General features: G+C 41.7%; 1 protein-coding gene and 1 gene segment (V, D, J or C); both read right to left on the reverse strand.

Moving 5' to 3' along the window:
* Positions 1 to 323: 323 nt before the first annotated feature.
* Positions 324 to 2463, reverse strand: LOC133123754 (Ig kappa chain V region K29-213-like). The segment is given in 3 exon segments: positions 324 to 441; positions 588 to 941; positions 2357 to 2463. Coding segments are annotated over 3 exon segments (465 nt in total).
* A 7600-nt stretch (positions 2464 to 10063) lies between these two features.
* On the reverse strand, positions 10064 to 21723 carry LOC133123546 (uncharacterized). Its single transcript, XM_061234018.1, has 4 exons — positions 21357 to 21723; positions 19890 to 20222; positions 19419 to 19479; positions 10064 to 10376 (listed from the first exon to the last, which is right to left on the reverse strand). Exons 1-4 carry the CDS (start codon positions 21721 to 21723, stop codon positions 10064 to 10066), a joined length of 1074 nt encoding a protein of 357 aa, XP_061090002.1.
* Positions 21724 to 22074: the final 351 nt, after the last annotated feature.

The following is a 22074-nucleotide window of genomic DNA, read 5'->3' on the forward strand; positions in this document are numbered from 1 at the left end:
GTACAAAATGCATTTTATTTGATTAAATTAATGACTTATTTAGCATTTGCATTGCATTTTTGTCTTTGATTTAATAAGCTGTAAATTAAAACAACTGGTATTTATTCTACAGCATATAGATTTTGTTATAAGTAAACTTTATAGTGATACAGCCATTACACGTGTTTAGAAAGACACAACTGTATATTTCACAATTGTAAGTTTTTGTAATAATAATAATAATAATAATAATAATAATAAGAAGAAGAAGAAGAAGAAGGAACAATAGGAAGATGGAAATATTATTATGAGTATTACTCAGTGGCTGATTTAATATTACACCCCATAGTAACTTTATTATTTATGTCCTTTTGCAATAGATCAGGACAAATGTGGGCAAGATGCAACACAGAACTCCAGTCCTTATGATCGAGAGCCAGACGAGCCTGGATAAATCACAACCTGAAATAAAAGAATGAAGTAGAAGATTTAATGAAATTAAAAATGCATTAAAATAAAAATATGTGTTGATTATAGTTTGACATTTCAAATGAGAATCTATACTATAAGTGTGGTATTATACCATAAAAACATTGAAATGAGCTTACCCTCAACATGTAGCTTGGTCCCGTTCCCAAACAGGATCTCCCCACAGGTGGCCACAGCACAGTAATAAGTCCCAGCATCAGAGCGGCTGAGGTTCCTCTTGGGGAAGTTGTAGACACAGCTCTGTGTGGGAGACACAGTCCCAGAGCTCCTCTGGCACTCATCACTCCTGTGTCCATGGGTGTGAATGATTCCTGGAGGGGACTCTCCTGAGGCCTGTCTGAACCAGTACACACTGTGTTCTCCTGCACAGGTCTCAGTGTGCACTGTACACTGCAGAGTCACAGAGTCTCCTGGCTGCACTGACTCAGACTCGAGCTGCTGGAGAACTACTGTCCTGTTCTGGGACTCTGGCCCTGGAAAAGGTTAATACATATAAGATATAAATTAGCTTTATTTGTAGATTATACCAATAGCTTAAGCTGATTCCACCAAATATTCTCAGTTACACTTGCGAAACAATTATACAGTAAAGAGAAGTGTTTTTTTATGACAGTGTGTAATTATTATTGGTTTCAGTATTATGTACCAGTGAGCTTCCTTAAACAAATGAGAAAAACCTATAGCAGCATTCTACATTTCTGTACATTACATCATAATAAGGATGTGCTTTTTGCCTCTTCTAAATGTACTTATTCAGGCTTGTTTTTTGATATAGTTTTTTGTTCAAACGGTAAGAATAAGTCATGCAAAAATGAGACGGTAAAGGTATGGTTGAGGGGGAAATTACAAGGATGGAACACTCAAAGAAGACGTGTCACTGTTTCTACACATATGGCGTATCAAGAGTGTTTTGACACAGGTTGTGTTCATTCTGAACATTCAGACACACAATGCGCAAGATACTCTAGAATCAGTGTACATGTTTACGTTTCGGCCACCCAAAACCCTTTAAAACGTTTGTATTTAAATGCGAGTAATTTATGTGCATTTGCATTTAATGAGCTGAAATGTATATTTTCCAATTTAAAAAACAAAAAACATAAAAAAACAACATTCTTTTGTGTTGCCCAATTGCAGTCGTTGAGTGCATTCAAATGAATGGCTTACACATTTACTGTGTCATACCCTGAACACACTCTCGAAATGTGTGTCTACACAACATGTGTTAAAAATGACACATCTCTTCTTAGAGAGAAGATGCAAATGAAATGTATGCCCCACTCTTTACCATTAGGCATTAGAAATTTTTTTTTGTAAAAGCATTAGGTGAATTCTCTTAGAATCTAATTAGGCAAACAAGTATATGTCAAGTATATGTATTTTACGAGAACCATTGTATTAAATTCAAATAATTAATTTAATTTAAATGAAATCATTAATTTATAAATCAGTATGTTTTCTACCAGAGCAGAAATAGTTAATTTGATGGCAAACTACTCATACTGAAGCTTCATAAGTATATTGGACCTTCACAAATAACTATAGTAACAATGCAATGAGATATGCTCTTAGATTTCACATTCCACAGAATGTGAGTGTTGACAACTTGATAAAATATTGTTTATTCTAATGTTTTTTTTTCTTAACTTTTTTTCACAGCGGTGGATTTATCAAATAGCAGATCTGTTTTTGAATAAATCATCACCAAAAACAATGAGGTCATAAATATTCAGGTTATTGTAAGGATCAGATTTAAAGGTATCTTTGAAATAGCATTTCTGGGACAATGTTTTTGAGTAAAGATACCCTTAGCATGAACGTATGCTACAGAATGACAAATTACAATTACAAATTAAGCTACAGAAAAAGGAATACATTTCATATTTACCTGTCAACATTAAAGTAGTTCCATTTCCAAAGGTGACCTCATTGTAGTGTATAATAGCACAGTAGTATGTTGCTGAATCAGACGGCTCTACTTGTGAGATAGTCAGGTTAAAGATCCCCTCTGTTGTGTTAGCACTGAAACGTATGATGTTTCCAAACTCATTCAAAAATACAGCACCTGATCGATGTTTCAATGACAGGGCTACAAGCTGAGGCTTCTGTCCAAGGCGTTGCTTAAACCAGCTGACACAGGTGATAAAGGCATGAGAGTGGAAACATGGTAGAGTCACAGTGTCTCCACGCTGAGCTGTCACCAGTGCGATTGGCTGAACTACATCCATCTTAATGTTTTGTTCTCCATCTGGAATAAAACAAGAAGCAATATTTCAACTGATAACAGTAGAAATACAAAGGAACTCCCCACCCCCCATCAATCTGAAATACCTCAAAATACTTCTTGCGCAAAGTTACTTTGGCCAATTAGTGAATAAAAATAATAGACTTACACACTTTGCTGATAAACACAAGAAGAGCATACAGTGGTGCCATCGTTGTATCTCCCTGTGAAACACTTCTCTCCTTGAGACCCTGCTTGTACCCTGCACTGTAAAACTCAAACTGTTCAGAGAAGGAGGACTTGAGCTTAAGGATTTCCAGTGATTCTCTGAACAGTAGGATGTCACAAGTCAGGGGCAGATTTGATTGGCTGTTCTAAGAGGCAAATCATTGGGTTACGAATGTCCGAATAATCAACACTCTCAGTGCAACTAAAGAAGAAGAGGAAACGTGAGCAGAGTTGTGGTGGGTGGGGGAAGGAAGCTGTGCCAGGGTGCTGTGAGTCTGAGGCTTCACTGTCCACGAGGGGGAGGCATGTTCTGAAAAATGTCTGATACCTTTGTTACATCTGCTGTTTTTAAACTAATTTAAGAATATAACATCTGTTATATATGTCATTTGTTTCTACAAGCTGAGGCTTCTGTCTAAGAGGTTGCTTTAACCAGCTGATGAATATCACATCTTCTGTAGGATGGAAACATACGAGAGTCACCGTACCTCCAAGCTCAGCTGTCATCAGTGTGTACTCCTCCCAAGCAGACCACCCGGAATACTACAGAAAGCAGTTGTTCAACTGAACTGGGGAAAAAACTATGGACAAAACCCATGAATCTACATATAAATACCCCTATACTGTCCTTGTGTAAAATAATTTGGGCTTATAAGTAAATAACAATTATGCACTCACACACGTCACTGAAAAACACAAGAATAGTGTAGAGTGGCGCCATCGCAGTATCTGTACTTGCTTCTTGAGACTCTCCTGTCCTCGAAAAGCCAAACTGTACAGAGAAGGAGGACTTGAGCTGAAAATATTCCTCTGATTCTCTGAACATTCGGAGGTCACATGTCCCTCGTCACTATTCACATTTTGATTATATGTGTTATGTAATAATACACAAACTGCAATCATAAGGAAAGTTTGCAATAATTTGCATCACACATTAGAAACTACACCTCAAACCCTACTGTATGTAACCGTTGTCAGGGAAAAATGCCCTTTTTAACATTTCCCAAACAACTATAGCTATACTTGAGTTAACTTTCGTATTTATTTCCAAAGAAATGACAGAAAGTGAGGACGCTTACCGGTTTTCTGATTTGAATCAGACATAGTAAGACACTTATACACACTTTTCCAGAAGGGGGGGCTTTACCAGAACAAAAAGACATGAAGCTGGCCACTAACATTTATCAGTATTTTGTCTTCTGAATACCCCTAGTTGACCTTGCTGTAAGACCGGAATCTGATTACTACCCGCTTCCAGAAGAAGCAGAGACATTAAGGTCAATGGCTGTCTGTCTGCTGGGAGAGAGACAGAGAAAGTCTCTGAGAAAGCACTTAATTCCGAAAGGGGTCCAATAGTAATGAGGATTAATAATAAAAGGTTATTTTTAACCAGGTGATTGTCTTCATGCTAACACACATTGTCAATTAAGAATCAATTAAGAAAATTTAGCCTTACACCATTAATATTATATAATCAGTCATATGCTACTTTAAACTTTTGGGAGAGAAAAACATTTGCAACAAATTGCGAAATCTGGACTCATTGATTCAAGAGGTAAAATACTGAGTGTAGCCAGCATAATGGCATACAACATCATATTTGCTAACCAGCTGGCTACCAAACTAGCTGTATTAGCAGGATGACATGGATCTCAAGCATGCTGAATATATTTGCTTTTAATGACATTGAAATGTGACGACCATCAGCAGCGATGTGTACAAAAGTGAACTTGCGGATCTGGGTCTTGTGTGAATGGCAAAGACCCGGCACTTACCCCCAACCATAACATTGTGAAGGCATCAAATGTGGGTTGAACCCGTGTTCAATACCCCGTGTCAACCCCTGGGGTTTTATGTAGGAAAGGGGTACAAATGGGCGTCAGGTGCTTGTCTAGCTACCAATACAGATGTTATGCTTCCTGCTTGGTCCTCATGGAGCTGTCCAGGCTTGAGTGGGGAGCAGGGTGCTGAGGTCTCTCCTGGTCCTGTCTGCACTGTCCATAGGCCTGAATTCCCCTGCTGTGGAATGGGACAGGTATACACCCATTCCTAAGAAAACTCCCATATGTTTATTAGCACCTGCTAAAATTCTTTCAGAAAACCTGCTGCCTTAAACCAGATTGACAATGAGATTATGGCCAGGGGAAAAATGTCCTTGCACTACATGTTCAAACTTTCATAGACATTCACAAGACATTACTTCCATCTTCTGGTTACATATTGACATTACATAGCCATATGCAGTCATATCATATAAGAAATATTTGACTATTTGTTTGCCAGGCTTATACATTAATTAAACACCCAGGTACCAAAAGTGTTTCAATATCTTCTGGCACTTGGCCAAATTCTTTAAATTATTATTTTTACAAACAATCCATTTATTGCTTTATACTTTTCTACTTCTTTCTAATCCAATTCAATGTTTTATTTTCAAAAGCATTCACATTGCATTCATCCACTGTGTGAACTCAAGATTACAGTGGAGCTGTGACTTCACAAGCATTTTACATTCTCAAGCATTTTCACAGGTATTTGAAGATCTGTCATCTGGAGACAATAAAAAAATCAGTGGTCTTTACTTCATAAATTACCCAAAGATATAGTGGAGCAGTGATGCTGGTCAGTTCAGAACATTGGACAGGGCAGGGGAATGTACATACTGTGAAGTTACAGATCCACTGTAATCTTGAGTTCAGACAGTGGCAAACACATTATACATTATCACTGTGTTGTATGGAAGAAATTGAACATTACAGTTGTAAAACATGGCCCATGTATAAGGCATTAGAAGTATAGAGAGCACTTCTGTCTTGTTTAGTCAAAAGAAATATTAGTTAGTGAGACCTTAATATGCTGAATCTGATGACTGAAGTTTATTTTAACTCACGTGGTTTTCCAAGGCATTTCAGAAAGATCGATAAAGACCAATGTCTGATGCAACAAAGTATTCATGTTTAAGAAGATCCAACCCTCTTTTTTTGGAATGTGTTTCTAAGTCAGTGTTCTCTGACTCCATTGCTTTCATCACCAGTAGCGATTGTTACATCAGCATTACTGTATTATGTAAAAGTTACGAACATTCTAAACACATTTCAGTCAGGACAACTGACATATTTAGATAAATATTTTTATGTATATGTAAGTAAATAATTTTTTATGTTTGGTGCTGAGTGGATCTGCTTCAGGTACTACAGTGCACACACCAGCACACACTACCCTATCTAACAGGGAGTAAGTGCATCATTCTGACCAGGTGTTTAGTATCGCTGTGGACTTTCCTCTAGACGCGGTAACGTTGATTTTTAAATTGCTCATTTGAACAGCAAGGGTTAGGGCTTGAGCCAGTTTGTTTGTCTATTACCTGTTAATCACTTCTACTGGTTGCATACCTGTAGAGTGTTTGAACATTTGTCTTAAATAGCTTAAATAGCTGTGGAATTTATCAGTAGATTAGCTTTGATTTGATATTGCTTGTGAGCAATTGTAGGCGATTTAAATAGGCGTGTCAGTTTGTGATGTTATGTTTCACCCCATCCCAATCTGCTCTCTCCCTCGAAGACACCCCCTGTGACGTGGGCCTCCACGGCGTCGGAACCCCTCCAACCTCAGCTACCCCCCGCTGACCCCCTGTGAGGACTTTGCTGTCACAGGGGGACTATGGAACTGCCAGTCTGCCACTCGGAAGGCTGACTTCATCCCTGCGTATGCCTCCCTCCAGTCCCTACAATTCCTTGCCCTCACGGAGACCTGGATCACACCTGACAACACCGCCACTCCCGCTGCCCTCTCATCCTCCTTCTCCTTCTCGCACACTCCCCGGCCTTCCGGCCGTGGCGGTGGTACTGGTCTTTTAATTTCCCCCTCGCGGAAATTCTCTGTTCTCCCCCTCTCTGACCTGTCCATATCCACTTTTGAATTCCATTCTGTTGCAGTATCCTACCCTACTAACCTTTTCATTGCAGTTATCTACCGTCCTCCAGGGCCCCTGGGAAACTTCCTTGATGAGCTAGACACCCTTCTCAGCTCCTTCCCTGAGGATGGCACCCCACTGATTCTCCTTGGAGACTTCAACATCCACCTAGAAGCCTCCCAGGCTGCTGCCTTCCTACCGCTAATCCACTCCTTCGGCCTCTCCCTGCAACACTCTCCTCCAACCCACAAGGCGGGCAATGTCCTAGACCTTGTCTTTGTGAGGAACTGCTCATGCTCCGATTTCACGGTTACCCCTCTGCACACATCTGATCACCACTTCATCTCATTCTCCCTCCCTCTTCCTCCCCATCCTCCTCCCCCTCCTCCCACCCACACTTCCTCAGCCCGCCGTAACCTCCGCTCCCTCTCACCCTCTTCCTTTGCCAGCACCGTCACCGCCTCACTCACCCCTCTCGAATCCTTCCTCAAACTCCCCACTAACTCTGCATCTGCCACTCTCCTTTCATCTCTCTCCTCCGCCTTTGACTCTCTCTGTCCGCCTGCCTCTGTACCTCCAGGGCCAGCCTCCGCGCAGCGGAGAGGCAGTGGGGGAAATCCAGAGACGCTTCAGACCTCACGACTTACCAGTCTCTCCTGGCGGCATTCTCTTCCGCTGTCACTGCCGCCAAAGCAAAATACTATCAAACACAAATTCAGAACTCCGGTTCTAACCCCCGGAAACTTTTCTCTATTTTCTCCTCTCTCCTCAACGCACCACCTCCTCCTCCTCAGTCCTCCTTCGCTGCTGATGACTTTGCTGATTTCTTCGATGAGAAGGTCACAGTCATCCGCAGATCCTTTACAACCACCGCCCCCCTCACTGTGCCCTTCCCCCCCTCTAGGCCCATCCCTTCCTTTTCCACTTTCTCCCCCCTTACAGACTCTGATGTTTCTCAACTCCTGCTCTGCCACCGCCCTACAACCTGTGCCCTTGACCCTATCCCCTCTTCTCTTCTCCAAACTATCACACCTGACATTCTCCCATTTGTCACCTCCCTTGTCAACTCCTCCCTGTCTTCCAGCTGTTTTCCGGCATCCTCCAAGAGGGCCCACATCACTCCGCTGCTAAAAAAGCCTACTCTGGATCCCTCCATCATCCAGAACTACCGCGCGGTATCTCTTCTTCCTTTCCTTTCTAAAACTATAGAACGAGCCGCTTCTACTCAACTTTCTTCTTTCTTTTCTAACAACAACCTGCTAGACCCCCATCAGTCTTGCTTCAGATCGGGCCACTCGACAGAGACTGCGCTCCTCTCCGTCAGTGAGTCACTCCATGCCGCACGAGCAGCCTCCCTCTCCTCTGTCCTCATTCTCCTAGATCTCTCTGCTGCCTTCGACACTGTGGATCACTCCATCCTCCTATCTGCCCTCTCAGCAACGGGCATCTGTTGCACAGCCCTGGACTGGATTGAGTCCTACCTCTCTGGTCGCTCCTTCCAGGTTGCCTGGGCTGGTTCGGTATCGACACCTTGGCCCCTCGCCACAGGAGTTCCCCAGGTCTCAGTCCTAGTTCTTTTTTCTCTTTACACTCGCTCCCTTGGCCCTGTGATCACTGCATATAGGCTATCCTACCACTGCTACCCGGACGATACCCAACTCTTTGTCTTGTTCCCGCCGTCTGAAACGCAGGTTTCAGCCCGTTTCTCTGCTTGCCTGAGGGACATCCAGAGCTGGATGGACAACCACCATCTAAAGCTCAACCCAGGCAAGACTGAAATGATATTCATCCCTGCTAAAACCTCTCCCCATCTGGATCTCTCCATTTCCCTCGGGGATACCACACTCACGCCGTCACCCAGTGCAAGGAACCTTGGCGTGGTGATGGACAGCAGACTGTCCCTTTCCGAGAACATTGCAGCGGTGACCCGGTCTTGCAGGTTCTTCCTATACAACATACGGAGAATCCGCCCCTTTCTCACCCCCTACTCGACCCAGCTCCTGGTCCAAGCGATGGTTCTGTCCCGCCTGGACTACTGCAATTCCCTCTTGGCTGGCCTCCCAGCGTCCGCCATCAGACCCCTCCAACTCATCCAGAATGCAGCAGCTCGTCTGGTCTTCAACCTTCCCAAATACTCACACGTCACCCCCCTGCTTACTTCCCTCCACTGGCTGCCTGTCATGGCTCTCATCAAATTCAAAACATTGGTGCTAGCCTTCCAAGCAGTTAAAGGGTCTTCCCCAGCTTATCTACAAAAAATCATCGGACCCTACACCCCTGCTAGACCTCTTCGTTCAGCCTCCACAGGCCGCTTGGCACCTCCCCCTCTCCGAACCTCCACCTCACGCTCACGACTACTGTCTGTTCTGGCTCCACAGTGGTGGAACAAACTCCCCATTGAGGTCAGAACTGTAGAATCTCTCCCCACCTTCAAGCGCAAGCTGAAGACGCACCTCTTCAAGCAGCACCTCTCCCTGTCCCTCCCTACCTCCCTGTGAACCTTAATTGTTGTCTCTGTGATGTGCTTTGTGTATCGGTATTTTTAGTTGGCTAGGTCAGCAGTGTTTGGATAGTTCACTTTGGTCACTCTGCTCTGTTTGTTCGTTTATTTGTTCTCAAAAAAAAATAAAAATAAAAAAGGCCCTCGTCCTTATCTTTGTTGTACAGGTAGCAGTTGAAATTGTACTTCCCTCTAGGGTCTTTCAGCGAACTTATCCCTGGTTATGGGTATGCACTTTGTTGTACGTCGCTCTGGATAAGAGCGTCTGCTAAATGCTAATAATGTAATGTAATGTAATGGAGCATGATACATCTCCCCTACTAAACACTAGTACTTCTCTGAAGAGCCAATCAAATCTGCCCCTGACTTCTGACTTCCTACTGAGAATCAATAGAAGTTTTCAGCCCTCCTTCTCTGTACAGTTTGGGTTTTACAGTTACTGATACTGCGATGACGCAACTCTACGCTATTCTTGTGTTTTTCAGCGAAGTGTGTAAGTGTATAATTTTATTTACTCATTAGGCCAAATAATTTTACACAGGAACTGTATAGGGTATTCATAGGTAGATTCATGGAGTTTTCCATAGTTTTTTCCCCAGTTCAGTGAGGTGTTGTATTCCAGGTGGTCTGCTTGGGAAGAGAATAACTCAGCCTAACACGCTGGTGACAGCTGAGCTTGGAGGTACTGCGACTCTCGTATGTTTCCATCCTACAGAAGATGTGAAATTCATCAGCTGGTTAAAGCAAACTCTTGGACAGAAGCCTCAGCTTGTTGCAAGAAAGTCACATTACCAATCACTACGTGGGTGTCCAACTGCCCCGGTCCATGAGTATCCACCCCACTTTCCACGTCTCCCGCCTTAAACCACTGCTGATAAGTGCGGGGGCCCCGGCGGAGGTCCCTCCGCCACCTCCACGGCTCATTGACGGGGGCCCGGTCTATACAGTGTGCCGCATCCTGGCTGAGCGCCGCGTGGGCAGGGGTAAGCAGTACCTCATTGACTGGGAGGGTTTTGGCCACGAGGAGCGCTCTTGGGTCCCCTCTAGGGACATTTTGGACCCAGAGCTCATCCGCAAATTTCACAGGCGGGGGGCTGAAGGATTGTCTGGGGCCGCTCCTTAGTAGGGGGGTCCTGTCAGGGTTGGGAGGTAGTGACCGGTTGTGGCCACCAGGGGGCAGGGGTTCATTATTTTCACCTGGCCCTCATTAGTGCCAGGGGAGCCTACCTCCTGAGGGTATTTAAAGCACTCGCTGGCAGTCTGTCGGCGCTTTGGTGTCAACCGTTCGCCCTTGCACCAAGCTGGTAAAGTTCGCGGTAGACTCAGGTTTTGTGAGTCAGGTATCGTGCTGGTTCGGGTTTCTGTCTCCCTTAAAAAAAAAAAGGTAAGGAAGGTGATCAGATTGTTAGTGCTGTGTGCACTTCTGACGCCTTCCTAAAGGTTCTTTTTTTTTCAACTCGTGTGAGCTTTTGGGTGAGAGACGTTGTATTGTATTTTGGTTTGTGTTTTTCCTGAGGCTGTCTCAAGGTTCTTTTATTTTTTGCATGCCTAGTGTTTTGTACGAGGTTGTACTTTTATTTTGATCCCCAGTCTGGGGTTTCAGTGCTCGTAGGGTTGTTCGCCCTGTTTTTCAAGGGTCGCTTTTATTTACTAATAGCCGTTTTGGGCTTGGACCTGGTTTGGTCGGAGTTTGTCTCCGGGTTCGGTTCTGTTCCCCTTCCTGTTCCAGGCGAGGTCTCCCTCTGTATTTGTTTTCTCCCTGTTCCCTTATCTCCCGGGATTTTGTGGTGAACATGTTAGCGTGTCCGCTTAAACGGTATTATCCTTAGTCGCTCCTGGTTCTCCGCCAGTCCCCGTCACTACACACTCGCATTGTGAACATTATATGTGGCTGTAAATGACACTGACCTATAAGACTAGCCTTTTCTTAGTGCTGTGCTTCTTCTTAAATTCTGCTGTTGTTCAAATAAAGTAAAACTTCAAAACAGTGGTGTGACTGACTGGCTTCACAATATCTTTCAAGGCTGTTAACCCAAATGACTTCAGCAAATTTCTGTATAAACTGGAAGTGTATACATATGTAAAATGATGTACTGTAGCTGAGTCATTCTGGGTAAACGTGCCTGCCACATGGCAGTAATGTTCAACAGAAATGGGAAAACATTAGGAAAAGTGAAATATTAGGACTGCACAACAAGTTCTCATTAGTCTGTTACTTTATTATTTGGCGGTAACTTTGACTTTGAGTGTGATTGTAAATAGTATCATAGTTTGCGACCTGAACAAGAGAAATAGCTGTGAGAAGGGTAAGGGGCCTAATGTTCATATGTCGTGCTGTGTTTTTCTACAGCTTATTTAACCATTAACTAACTATTTACATTCATTATTGTTTGGTATCATATATAGCACTGTGGAAATGCAAGAACAGAAGAAAAATTTAAATCAAATCAATATTCGGTGTGACCACCCTTTGCCCTCAAAGCAGCATCAATTCTTCGAGGTACACTTACACAAAGATTTTGTAGGCATATAATCAGGTGTGTGATTAACCAATTATACCAAACAGGAGCTAATGATCATCAATTCAATATGTAGGTTGAAACACAATCATTAACTGAAATAGAAACATCTGTGTAGGAGGGTTAAAACTGGGTGAGGAACAGCCAAACTCTGCTTCCAAGGTGAGGTTGCTGAAGACAGTTTAATGTCAGAAGCAAGACTGAGCACACAAGGTAGTTATACTGCATCAACGAGGTCTCTCCCAGGCAGAAATTTCAAGGCAGATGTGCTGTCGAAGCTCTGTTGAAGAAGCGCAAAGAAAATGGGAAATGCTGAGGACCGTAGACGCAGTGGTCGGCCAAGGAAACGAAAGATGATGAAAGACGCATTTGGAATTGGAAGATGTCCAGCAGTGCCATCAGCTCAGAATTGGCAGAAACCAGTGGGACCCAGGTACACCCATCTACTGTGTGGAGAAGTCTGGTCAGAAGTGATTTTCATGGAAGAAGTGCAGCCAAAAACAGATACCTCCGACGTGGAAACAAGGCCAAGCGACTCAAGTATGTACAAAAACACAAGAACTGGGGTGCAGAAAATTTGAAATATTTGGCTGTAGCTGTCATGGTTTCCCCTGTAGACTTCTGGAAATTCCTGTATTTACCGCTCTAGACCTCTAGGGGCTTGCCGGCTTTGCTCAGCAGGGGAATTTGCCTCCCTCATGTGGAATGCACGTGTAATCATGGCCGATTGCCATCATCTGGTTGGAGAGCTATTTGAGTCTCTTCCTGGCACTGCTCTGAGATTTGGTGTTTCACTTTGACACGTACACAGAGCCGGTAAGGTATTAAGGTAGCCAGACAGACAGACAGACAGACAGAGAGTTTTTTGACTGAATTGCTTTTCATCTTGAGAAGCATTCAGTTAAGAATCTAGAAATTAGAAATTAGAATTTAGAAATTAGAAATAGAGAAGCTTAGGGACCTAGTTTGTTCTGAAGAGCGAGTGGCAGAGTTCAGCGCATAATGTTTAGCCTGTTCAAGACTGCCGGTAAAATATCTCGTTTTGTTTCTCCTGACCAGTATAGCTCAGGTCAGTTTTTCTGTTGGCAGATCGTCGGGGAGTTTGGTTCCCTTTTTACGTTCTTTCCTCAACTATTTTAGTGGTTATCCAACTTATCGTTGGTAACTTTGTGATCCCTTCCTGGTCGCTCTTGGTCTCCCGCCCCTGCTCCCTTACAGTAGCAGAAAGAAGTTTGCCGAAGGGCTGGAGAGCGGTACACGAAACATGGTGGAGGTTCCTTGCAAGTTTGGGGCTGCATTTCTGCAAATGTAGTTGGGGATTTGGTCAGAATGAATGGTCTCCTCAATACTGAGAAGTACAGGCAGATACGTATCCATCATGCAATACCATCAGGGCGGCATCTGATTGGCCCCAAATTTATTCTGCAGCAGGTCAATGACCCCAAACATACAGCCAATATCATTAAGAACTATCTTCAGCGTGAAGAAGAGCAAGGAGTCCTGGAAGTGATGGTATGGCCCCCACAGAGCCCTGATCTCATCATCATCAAGTCTGTCTGAGATTATATGAAGAGACAGAAGCATTTGAGGCTGCCTAAATCCACAAAAGAACTGTGGCTAGTTCTCCAACATGTTTGGAACAACCTACCTGCCGAGCTCCTTCAAGAATTGATGCTGTTTTGAAGGCAAAGGGTGGTCACACCAAATATTGATTTGATTTAGATTTTTCTTCTGTTCATTCACTTCTTCTGCTCATGCATTTTGTTAATTCATAAAAATAAACGATTCACATTTCTATTTTTGAAAGCATTCTTTTACAGCATTTTTTCACACCTGCCGTATCCTTGCCAATATGCCACTGTTAGCCAGGGAAAACTTGACTGTGAATGTGGGAACTCGCTTGTTGTTTTAGTACCACTGGACATGGTTTCTGAAGGCTAGGCCTCATGCTGGCACCTTCAATAACCAGGCTCTTCCTGTATGCACAGCGACAGGCATCTTGTGTTCTCAGTTATTGTGGCTGCGTTGTACAGTTTAGAAGAACTGGACGCATTTTCTGACAGAATGACTCAGTGGCAGATTCCTTCCTGTGTACTGTGACAGAGCAAAGACTCTCACATGTTCATGCACTTCCTGCTCAGAGGCATGTAGGTCATATTTGACAACTAGTTAGGCAGGCATATGATTAATTAATACCAGTGTATCAGAAGTATTTTAATATGTTATGGTACCTTAACATCATGTCATACAGATTGCACAAATAAAACATATTTTACAAGGTTCTTAAGTATTACAGTGTTTCTTCTAGCCCAATCTCAAATAATTTTTTTTTTTACAAACAATCCATTGATAGCAGAAGGGCTGAAACTTATGACTTATTTTTAATTCAATTCTATTTTTTAATTTTTTTAGTCATATAGGAGGCATTTTTGGTATTTCTTCTGAAATTACCCTAAGATATAGCCCAGTGGTAATGCTATTAAATTCAGAACATTGGACAGCGTTGTGGAATCTACATCCTGTCACAGTTCCACTCTAATCTTGAACCATATCAGAACTACATTTAGTACAACACAAATTTATAAAACCAAAATATAATACCATTGCAATGTAGACTGTCTAACCGAAAGGACTCATACATCATCACACTTTTTCAAACCTCCAGTATAACTGCAATCAGCACTGTTTTAAAATGGTATCAGCTGGTTGTGGTTTGCTGTCCCTTCAGCACCCAGGTCTCCCAGCATCCTGGAGGAGCTGCATAACCACAGACAGAACCACGGACAGACCACGGACTGCACCAGCCCCACTCACAGGCAGGGTGGAAGATGTGGCTCATTGTGAGGGGGGTCAGCTGATACCCATTGTCTAATCACTGGGCCTGAAAAGGGGCCTTTAATTGGTTTCTTTTCGGTTTGAGAGTTAGTTTGTCGTGGTGTTTTGGCCTGTGGATATTTTTGGTTATGATTTCCTCATTCTGTTTTTTTGGTTGTTCTCCAAGTCCTGGACTGATGAAAGGTTGAGTGTATTTGATTTACTTCAGCTGTTCATCATGTGATACGATGGCCAGAACTGCCCCTCGAGGTCAATCAAGATAAAATTATTTTAAAGAAGAGTCTTTGAATGGTAAGTCTTAACGTCGATGACATGAAAAATTAAATAGTGATGAAACAGAAATTCTACTCATTGCAAATAATCTCCAGTTATCCAAACTCAACCTCTTTACATTAGATATTCATGGTTTCACTATTCAAGCCTCAAATGCAGTCCATACTCTGCTGTCTCTTCAACCCGATCTTAATGATCTGGTCAAAACATAATTTTGTCACCTTAGAAATATTGCCTTTGTCCCTCACTGTCCACCTCCACTGTTGAATGCCTCATTCATGCCTTCATTGCCTTCTGCCCTGACTTCTTCAATTCATTACTCTATCACCTGCCTTTACACCCTACTGACCAAAACCCCACCATGCCCAAAACTCTGCTGCCACAATGCGAACCCACACTAGATCCTGGAATCACACCATACCCACCTATGGCTCCCCATCATGCCACGAATACAGTAAACTTCCAAATTCTGTTGCTTTCATATTTCATTCACAACTGGTCCCTCCCAACTGACCTGCTAGCTGGGTGCACTCTTGCACCCTCATTCACAGGCGCTGGAAGTCCCCTCTCAAACTCAGAAACAGAACTTTCTCTGTGGCTCCTCCCAGCCTGTGGACCGCCCTCCCAATGCACATCAGGGAAACAGAGACTATGGCCACTTTTGCCTTGTTTGTGTGCTGTCCCCTCCGTTTCAGCTTCCTTTGTGTCTGTTTGCCTGTATGTACTGGTCTTGCAGTTTGATTTGTAGTAGTGACCTTGGGCTCTGGAAGAGCCCTATATGAATACAATGTATTGTTATTATGATTATTATGATTATGATGCTTATTATTATTGTTATTATTATTATTAATATTATTATTATTATTAAAATGTTTGTATTAGTAAAATTATTAAACAGCCTATTGTAGAATCATGTCAAATGGTGTTCTCAGCTTTCTGAGGAACAACAAAATGGCTGCAAGCACAGAATGATTGGAAGGGTTTCCAACTCCTTGTGGAAAATGTTACAGGCTTCTGATATGACCTGCTGAGATATGTATTCTTCAAAATAAATTGCATGTATTCACTGATTCTCATAAGAGCAAACATAGATTTGACCTCTCTGAAGTACCGCAAGAGAAAAGCACAAGAAAGAGAGAGACAGAGAGAGAGAGATGGAGAGAGAGAGCGAATGAGAGGTGTGTGAGAGAGAGAAAGGCAGGGGGAGGTACCAGCTAATGCATCAAAGGGTTGCATGCTGTGCAAAGCACGAAGGCAGAGTACATAGGTTTTCTTTTCGCCAATGACCGTGGAGTCAGGGCAAACTTCAGACAAAATCACAGAAGAATTTGCGCACAAGCTGAAAAACTATTTCTCTTTGGAAACAGACTTGTACTATTTTTATGTTGAAAGGCATCGCCTTCTAAGCCTCTCTTTTCTGGTCTGTTGTAAAGGAAAGGCGGTCTGAGGCATGAGGTGGGTGAATTTGATCGAAGCGTCAGTGTGGTTTCAGTTCTGCGAGACGGAGGGGTGATACAGCTCTGTGCGGCAGGTCAGTCTTCCTGTGTAGCTCTGCTCTGTGAGACGCTGTGAGTGGAAAATAAGTGAACCTCCCCTGTTACCACAACAGAACTGTCTGAAACGGACAAACACATTTCACCAGTAAAGAAATGAGCCGTATGCAAAATCTTTCAACAACAAATAGCAGCGCAAACATCTCCGCACTGGCAACATATCAGCCAAAGGTATCTGTCCATGTGATATTGAATACATGCATCTACCACCACTCGACAGACTTTCAAAAAGTCTGATTTTTCCCCAGAGCTTTCTAAAAGCCCCAAAATGTGCATGTTTCTGCGGGAAATGTTCTGATAATAACATGTGCATTGAGGCCATGAGAAGGGGGAAACAGCACAAGGTTTTCATGGAAAACGCCTCTACTCCAGATAGATTCATTATCATTATTTATTTAGCATGAATTTGTGCTTGTATTGTACCCTGAGGTGGGAGCAGATTAGTCACACATAGAGAATTGCCAGCTGACTGTAATGTGAGTGAGGCTGTATTCATGAAAAATTTAAAGTTAAATCAAGAGTGCATTCAAAAGTTTGTGGAAATTGATTTTAGCTTATAATCACATGAATTCCAGGGTTGGCCAACTTCTGTGTGATCTCCTTGATTCAATGTGGTGTGGGATAATATACTATATAATATAATATAATATAATATAGTCATTTTGCACAGATACGTCAAAGGGCCCTATAACCCTGTTCAGCTAAACTAAATAATTTACAGCACAAAGACCAGCCTGGGTGAGGGTATGACTCTCCTTGATCTCTAGACTATAGGTCCCTGTGAACACCTGACAGGCCTCTGAGCAGGAAGTGCATGAACATGTGAGAGTTTTTGCTCCGTCTCAGTACACAGGAAGGAATCTGCCAGAGTCATTCTGTCAGAAAGTGCGCCAGTTCTTCTAAATCGTACAACGCAGCCACAATAACTGAGAACACAAGATGGCTGTCGCTGTGCATACAGGAAGAGCCTGGTTATTGAAGGTACACGGATGGCTCTGCTATCAAGAGGCCTAGCCTTCAGAAACCAAAATTCACATTGTCAGTCATCTTTTCCCTGGCTGAGCAGTGGCATATCAGTAGGTATCGCAGATCCACCCCTGGTATGGATGTGCAGACATATCTCTACAGGCCTACTTCATGTGGAGAAAATATCCCTGACTAGGAAACAGATTTTGAGTTTGAGGTTTGCATGTTTTTCATCTGTCCATTTATATAGTAATCATTCATAAAGACTGCTTCTGCAGCTCAGTTTTGGAACAACACCAATTGACCTGATTTTCTGTGTAAATGCAAGTGCAAGGAGTACTAGTGTGCAATGTTATGAAGATAAATATATGATACCAGACAATATTCACCTAATAAATTGTTTATTAACAGTTAAATAAGCTGTGGAAAAAACAACACATGCCTCTTACCCTTGCAGTTCTCACATCCTTTTATCTTGTTCGTGTGCAAACTATGATACTATTTACTATCACACTCATAGTCAAAGTTAAGCAATAAAGCAACAGACTTATGAGGACTTGTTTCACAGTTTCACTCTCCCATCTCTGTTGGATATCCCATAACTCCTATATGGCAGGCACTTTTACCCAGAATGACTACATAATTTTACATATGTACACAGTAACAATTTATACAGCTCCATACATTTGCTGAAGTCATTTGGGTTAACAGCCTTAACCCACGTGTTGTCTTAAGGTTAAAAAAATGACCCGCCACTCCCTATGATCTTTTTTCAACTTGAAATTTGATGACAAAGTTTCTGATGAGTGACAGGTTGTTTCTTCATGGAAAATAAATTTAGGATTTAAAATTAAATTAAGCTGGGGTTAATTTTTGGGTTTAGTGAAGGCCGGTCATTTTTGAGTGTACAGAATACAGAATACAGACTACACAAGGGTTAAAGATTGAAGTCAGTTGGTCACACCAGTGTATACGTTTTGAAGTTTTACTTTATTTGAACAACAGCAGAATTTAAGAAGAAGCACAGCACAAAGAAAAGGCTAATCTTAGAGGTCAGTGTCATTTACAGCCACATATAATGTTCCCAATGCTAGTGAAGAAATGTTTGATACATTATGATCATTCCTGTGATGAAGATTTATTATGGAAAGCTTCACTTGTGGTGTGTAAATCTCATATCAGAGTAAACAGTTTCTCCCGGCACTTCCCTCTTATTCCTCCTCACTTTGGGTTTCTTGGTGAAAGACAAAGCTGCGTAATTCATTGTTTCATCTTGACACTGAAAGGAAAAGCATCACACAGCACATATGAATATTCCTCATTCTGATTATCATTTTACCAGGATATTCACCACAGAAATTGTCTTCATTTTCTTTTTCATTAAATCACAATATAATACTTGTACCTGTGCACTTGACGAGTCTTCTCTGAACGTTTGGAGGTTTGATACAGCCCCTGTTTGAGAAAATGAAAATGGCTGTATCAACCACTGGTGGATCAATTCATGCTGTGATTTCTGTTGTACGGCCGATTATCTACACTGCAGTTGGACGGTGAGTTACAACTCCAATGAGAAGTACTTCTGAGAAGAAAAATTGTTACATAATCACCAGGGAATTTGTGCAGGCTTCACTGGAGATATATTTAAATCTGTATGAAGGCCAGACAATTCTGCTAATTCTATACTTTTATTGCCTTTCATGGCTTTTGCCCAACAGCAATTTTATTTTCATAATCGAGAGACTGTCTCATCACAGCTGTCTGCCATATGTAGTATATTAAATTTATTCTGTGCCAGTTTGATGGCAAACACAAATACATCAACAATAGAACCAAAGTATGATATTGGGGCTAATATCAGAAGCTAAAAGTTCAATAAATTCAATTGAGAATTGATTTGTTTTTACATGTAATATCTAAGTTGTAAGAAAATACCCACCTCATAAACCAGACATTGATCACTTGGTCTCTTACCTCTGGAATTCTCATTGCTTTTGCTCCTGTTCACAGCGAGGACAACATTCAGGATCACACTCAACGCCAAAGTTCCCGCCAAGCAATAAAGAGGAAGTTGTTGGTTTTCTGGAATTTTAAAAGCTAAATTTAGCATAGCACCATCAGTAATATTAATAAGAGCATAATTCAGTGAGACACTGACCGTAATAACCATTCTAAATAACTGATCTACATGAAAATCCCAAGGACGGATATCAAACAATTTACATCTTACAAACTAAAAATGAATAAAAGTAAATGTTACAGAATGATTGTCTAATGTCAGATGAAATCCATATGTTTTATTGGATGTAATTAAAGCTTCAGCCCTAGCCCTGACAGAATAAATATATGTATTTTAATAACTGAATACACCAAGATGATGCTACCACCATGTGATCACATTTTTGCTTACCCTCAACATGCAGCTTGGTCCCGTTCCCAAACAGGATCTCCCCACAGGTGGCCACAGCACAGTAGTAAGTCCCAGCATCAGAGCGGCTGAGGTTCCTCTTGGGGAAGTTGTAGACACAGCTCTGTGTGGGAGACACAGTCCCAGAGCTCCTCTGGCACTCATCACTCCTGTGTCCATGGGTGTGAATGATTCCTGGAGGGGACTCTCCTGAGGCCTGTCTGAACCAGTACACACTGTGTTCTCCTGCACAGGTCTCAGTGTGCACTGTACACTGCACAGAGTCAGGCACAGAGTCTCCTGGCTGCACTGACTCAGACTCGGGCTGCTGGAGAACTACTGTCCTGCTCTGGGACTCTGGCACTGGAAAAGGTTAATACATAAGTTTTATTTGTACGTTATACCAATAGCTGAAGATGAGTCCACAAATTATTCTCAGTTCCACTTCCAAAACAATTATACAGGAAAGCGGATTGTTTTTATATGACAGTGTGTAATTATTATTGGTTTCTGTATTATGTACCAGTGACCATCCTTAAACAAATGAGATAAACCTATAGCAGCATCATACATTTCTCTATATTACATCATAATAAGGATGTACTTTTTGCCTCTTCTAAATGTACACATTTACTGTGTTAAAATCAACACAACATGTGCTGTCCCTGAACACACTCTCGAAATGTGTGTCTACACAACATGTGTTAAAAATGACACATCTCTTCTTAGAGAGAAGATGCAAATGAAATGTATGCCCCACTCTTTACCATTAGTAACGAAAACGCATCAGGTGAATTGTCTTAGAATCTAATTAGGCAAACAAGTATATGTTAAGTATATATATTTTACTGGACTAGAAACTTTAAACTCAAATAATTTGATTAAAATGAAATCATTAATTTGTAAATCAGTATGTTTTCTACCAGAGCGGAAATAGTTTAATGGCAAACTACTCATACTAAAGCTTCATAAAATAAACAAAATCAGTACTATCTATAGAACGCGATTTAAATTACATTTTCTGAAACTTCTTTGTGACATTAATGTATTTTCAAGAGTATATCGGACCTTCAAAAATTACTATCGTGATAATGCAATGAGATATGCTCTTAGATTGAGCATAGATTGACAGCTCCACAGAATGTGAGTGTTGACAACATGATAGAATATTGTTTATTCAAATGTCTTTTTTTTGTTCACTTTTTTCACAGTGATGCATTTATCAAATAGCAGATCTGTTTTTGAATAAATCATCACAAAAAATTTGAGCAATGAGGTCATAAATATTCAGGTTATTGTAAAGATTTAAAGGTATCTTTTAAATAACATTTCTGGGACAATGTTTTTCTAGAGTTTTTTGTTTCATAAATTGAATCAGTACTTTGTTTTCTGTACCAGTCTACGAGTAAATATACCCTTAGCATGAACTTTTGCTACAGAATGACAAATTACAATTACAAATTAAGCTACGGAAAAAGGAATCCATTTCATATTTACCTGTCAACATGAAAGTAGTTCCATTTCCAAAGATGACCTCATTGTAGTGTATAATAGCACAGTAGTATGTTGCTGAATCAGACGGCTCTACTTGTGAGATAGTCAGGTTAAAGATCCCCTCTCTTGTGTTAGCACTGAAACGTGTGATGTTTCCAAACTCATTGAAAAATATAGCACCTGATTGATAGTTCAATGACAGGGCTACAATCTGAGGCTTCTGTCCAAGGCGTTGCTTAAACCAGCTGGCATAGGTGATAAGTTCCTGATTGTAGAAACATGGTAGAGTCACAGTGTCTCCACGCTGAGCTGTCACCAGTGCGTTTGGCTGAATTACATCCATCTTAATGTTTAGTTCTCCATCTGGAATAAAACAAGTAGCAATATTTCAACTGACAATAGTAGAAAAACAACCCCCCATCAATCTCTGTACAAATACTCTCAAAATACTTCTTGCGCAAAGTTACTTTGGCCAATTAGTGAATAAAAATAATAGACTTACACACTTCGCTGATAAACACAAGAATAGCGTACAGTGGTGCCATCGTTGTATCTCCCTGTGAAACACTTCTCTCTTTGAGACCCTGCTTGTACCTTGCACTGTAAAATTCAAACTGTTCAGAGAAGGAGGACTTGAGCTTCAGATTTCCAGTGATTCTCTGAACTGTAGGATGTCATAAGTCAGGGGCAGATT

Source organism: Conger conger, chromosome 3 (genome assembly GCF_963514075.1).
Source record: "Conger conger chromosome 3, fConCon1.1, whole genome shotgun sequence".
NCBI classification, from domain to species: Eukaryota; Metazoa; Chordata; class Actinopteri; order Anguilliformes; family Congridae; genus Conger; species Conger conger.

Bases quoted from the DNA above. Each gene is read 5' to 3' on its own strand.
- LOC133123546 (XM_061234018.1), bottom strand. From the start codon at position 21,723: ATGGATGTAATTCAGCCAAACGCACTGGTGACAGCTCAGCGTGGAGAC. The intron at 19,480-19,889 runs GTAAGCAAAAAT...CGCTGTGAACAG, and splicing joins GACCAAGCTGCATGTTGAGG to GAGCAAAAGCAATGAGAATT. The intron at 10,377-19,418 runs GTGGGTATTTTC...AAATGTCCCTAG, and splicing joins ATCAATGTCTGGTTTATGAG to AGGGGACCCAAGAGCGCTCC.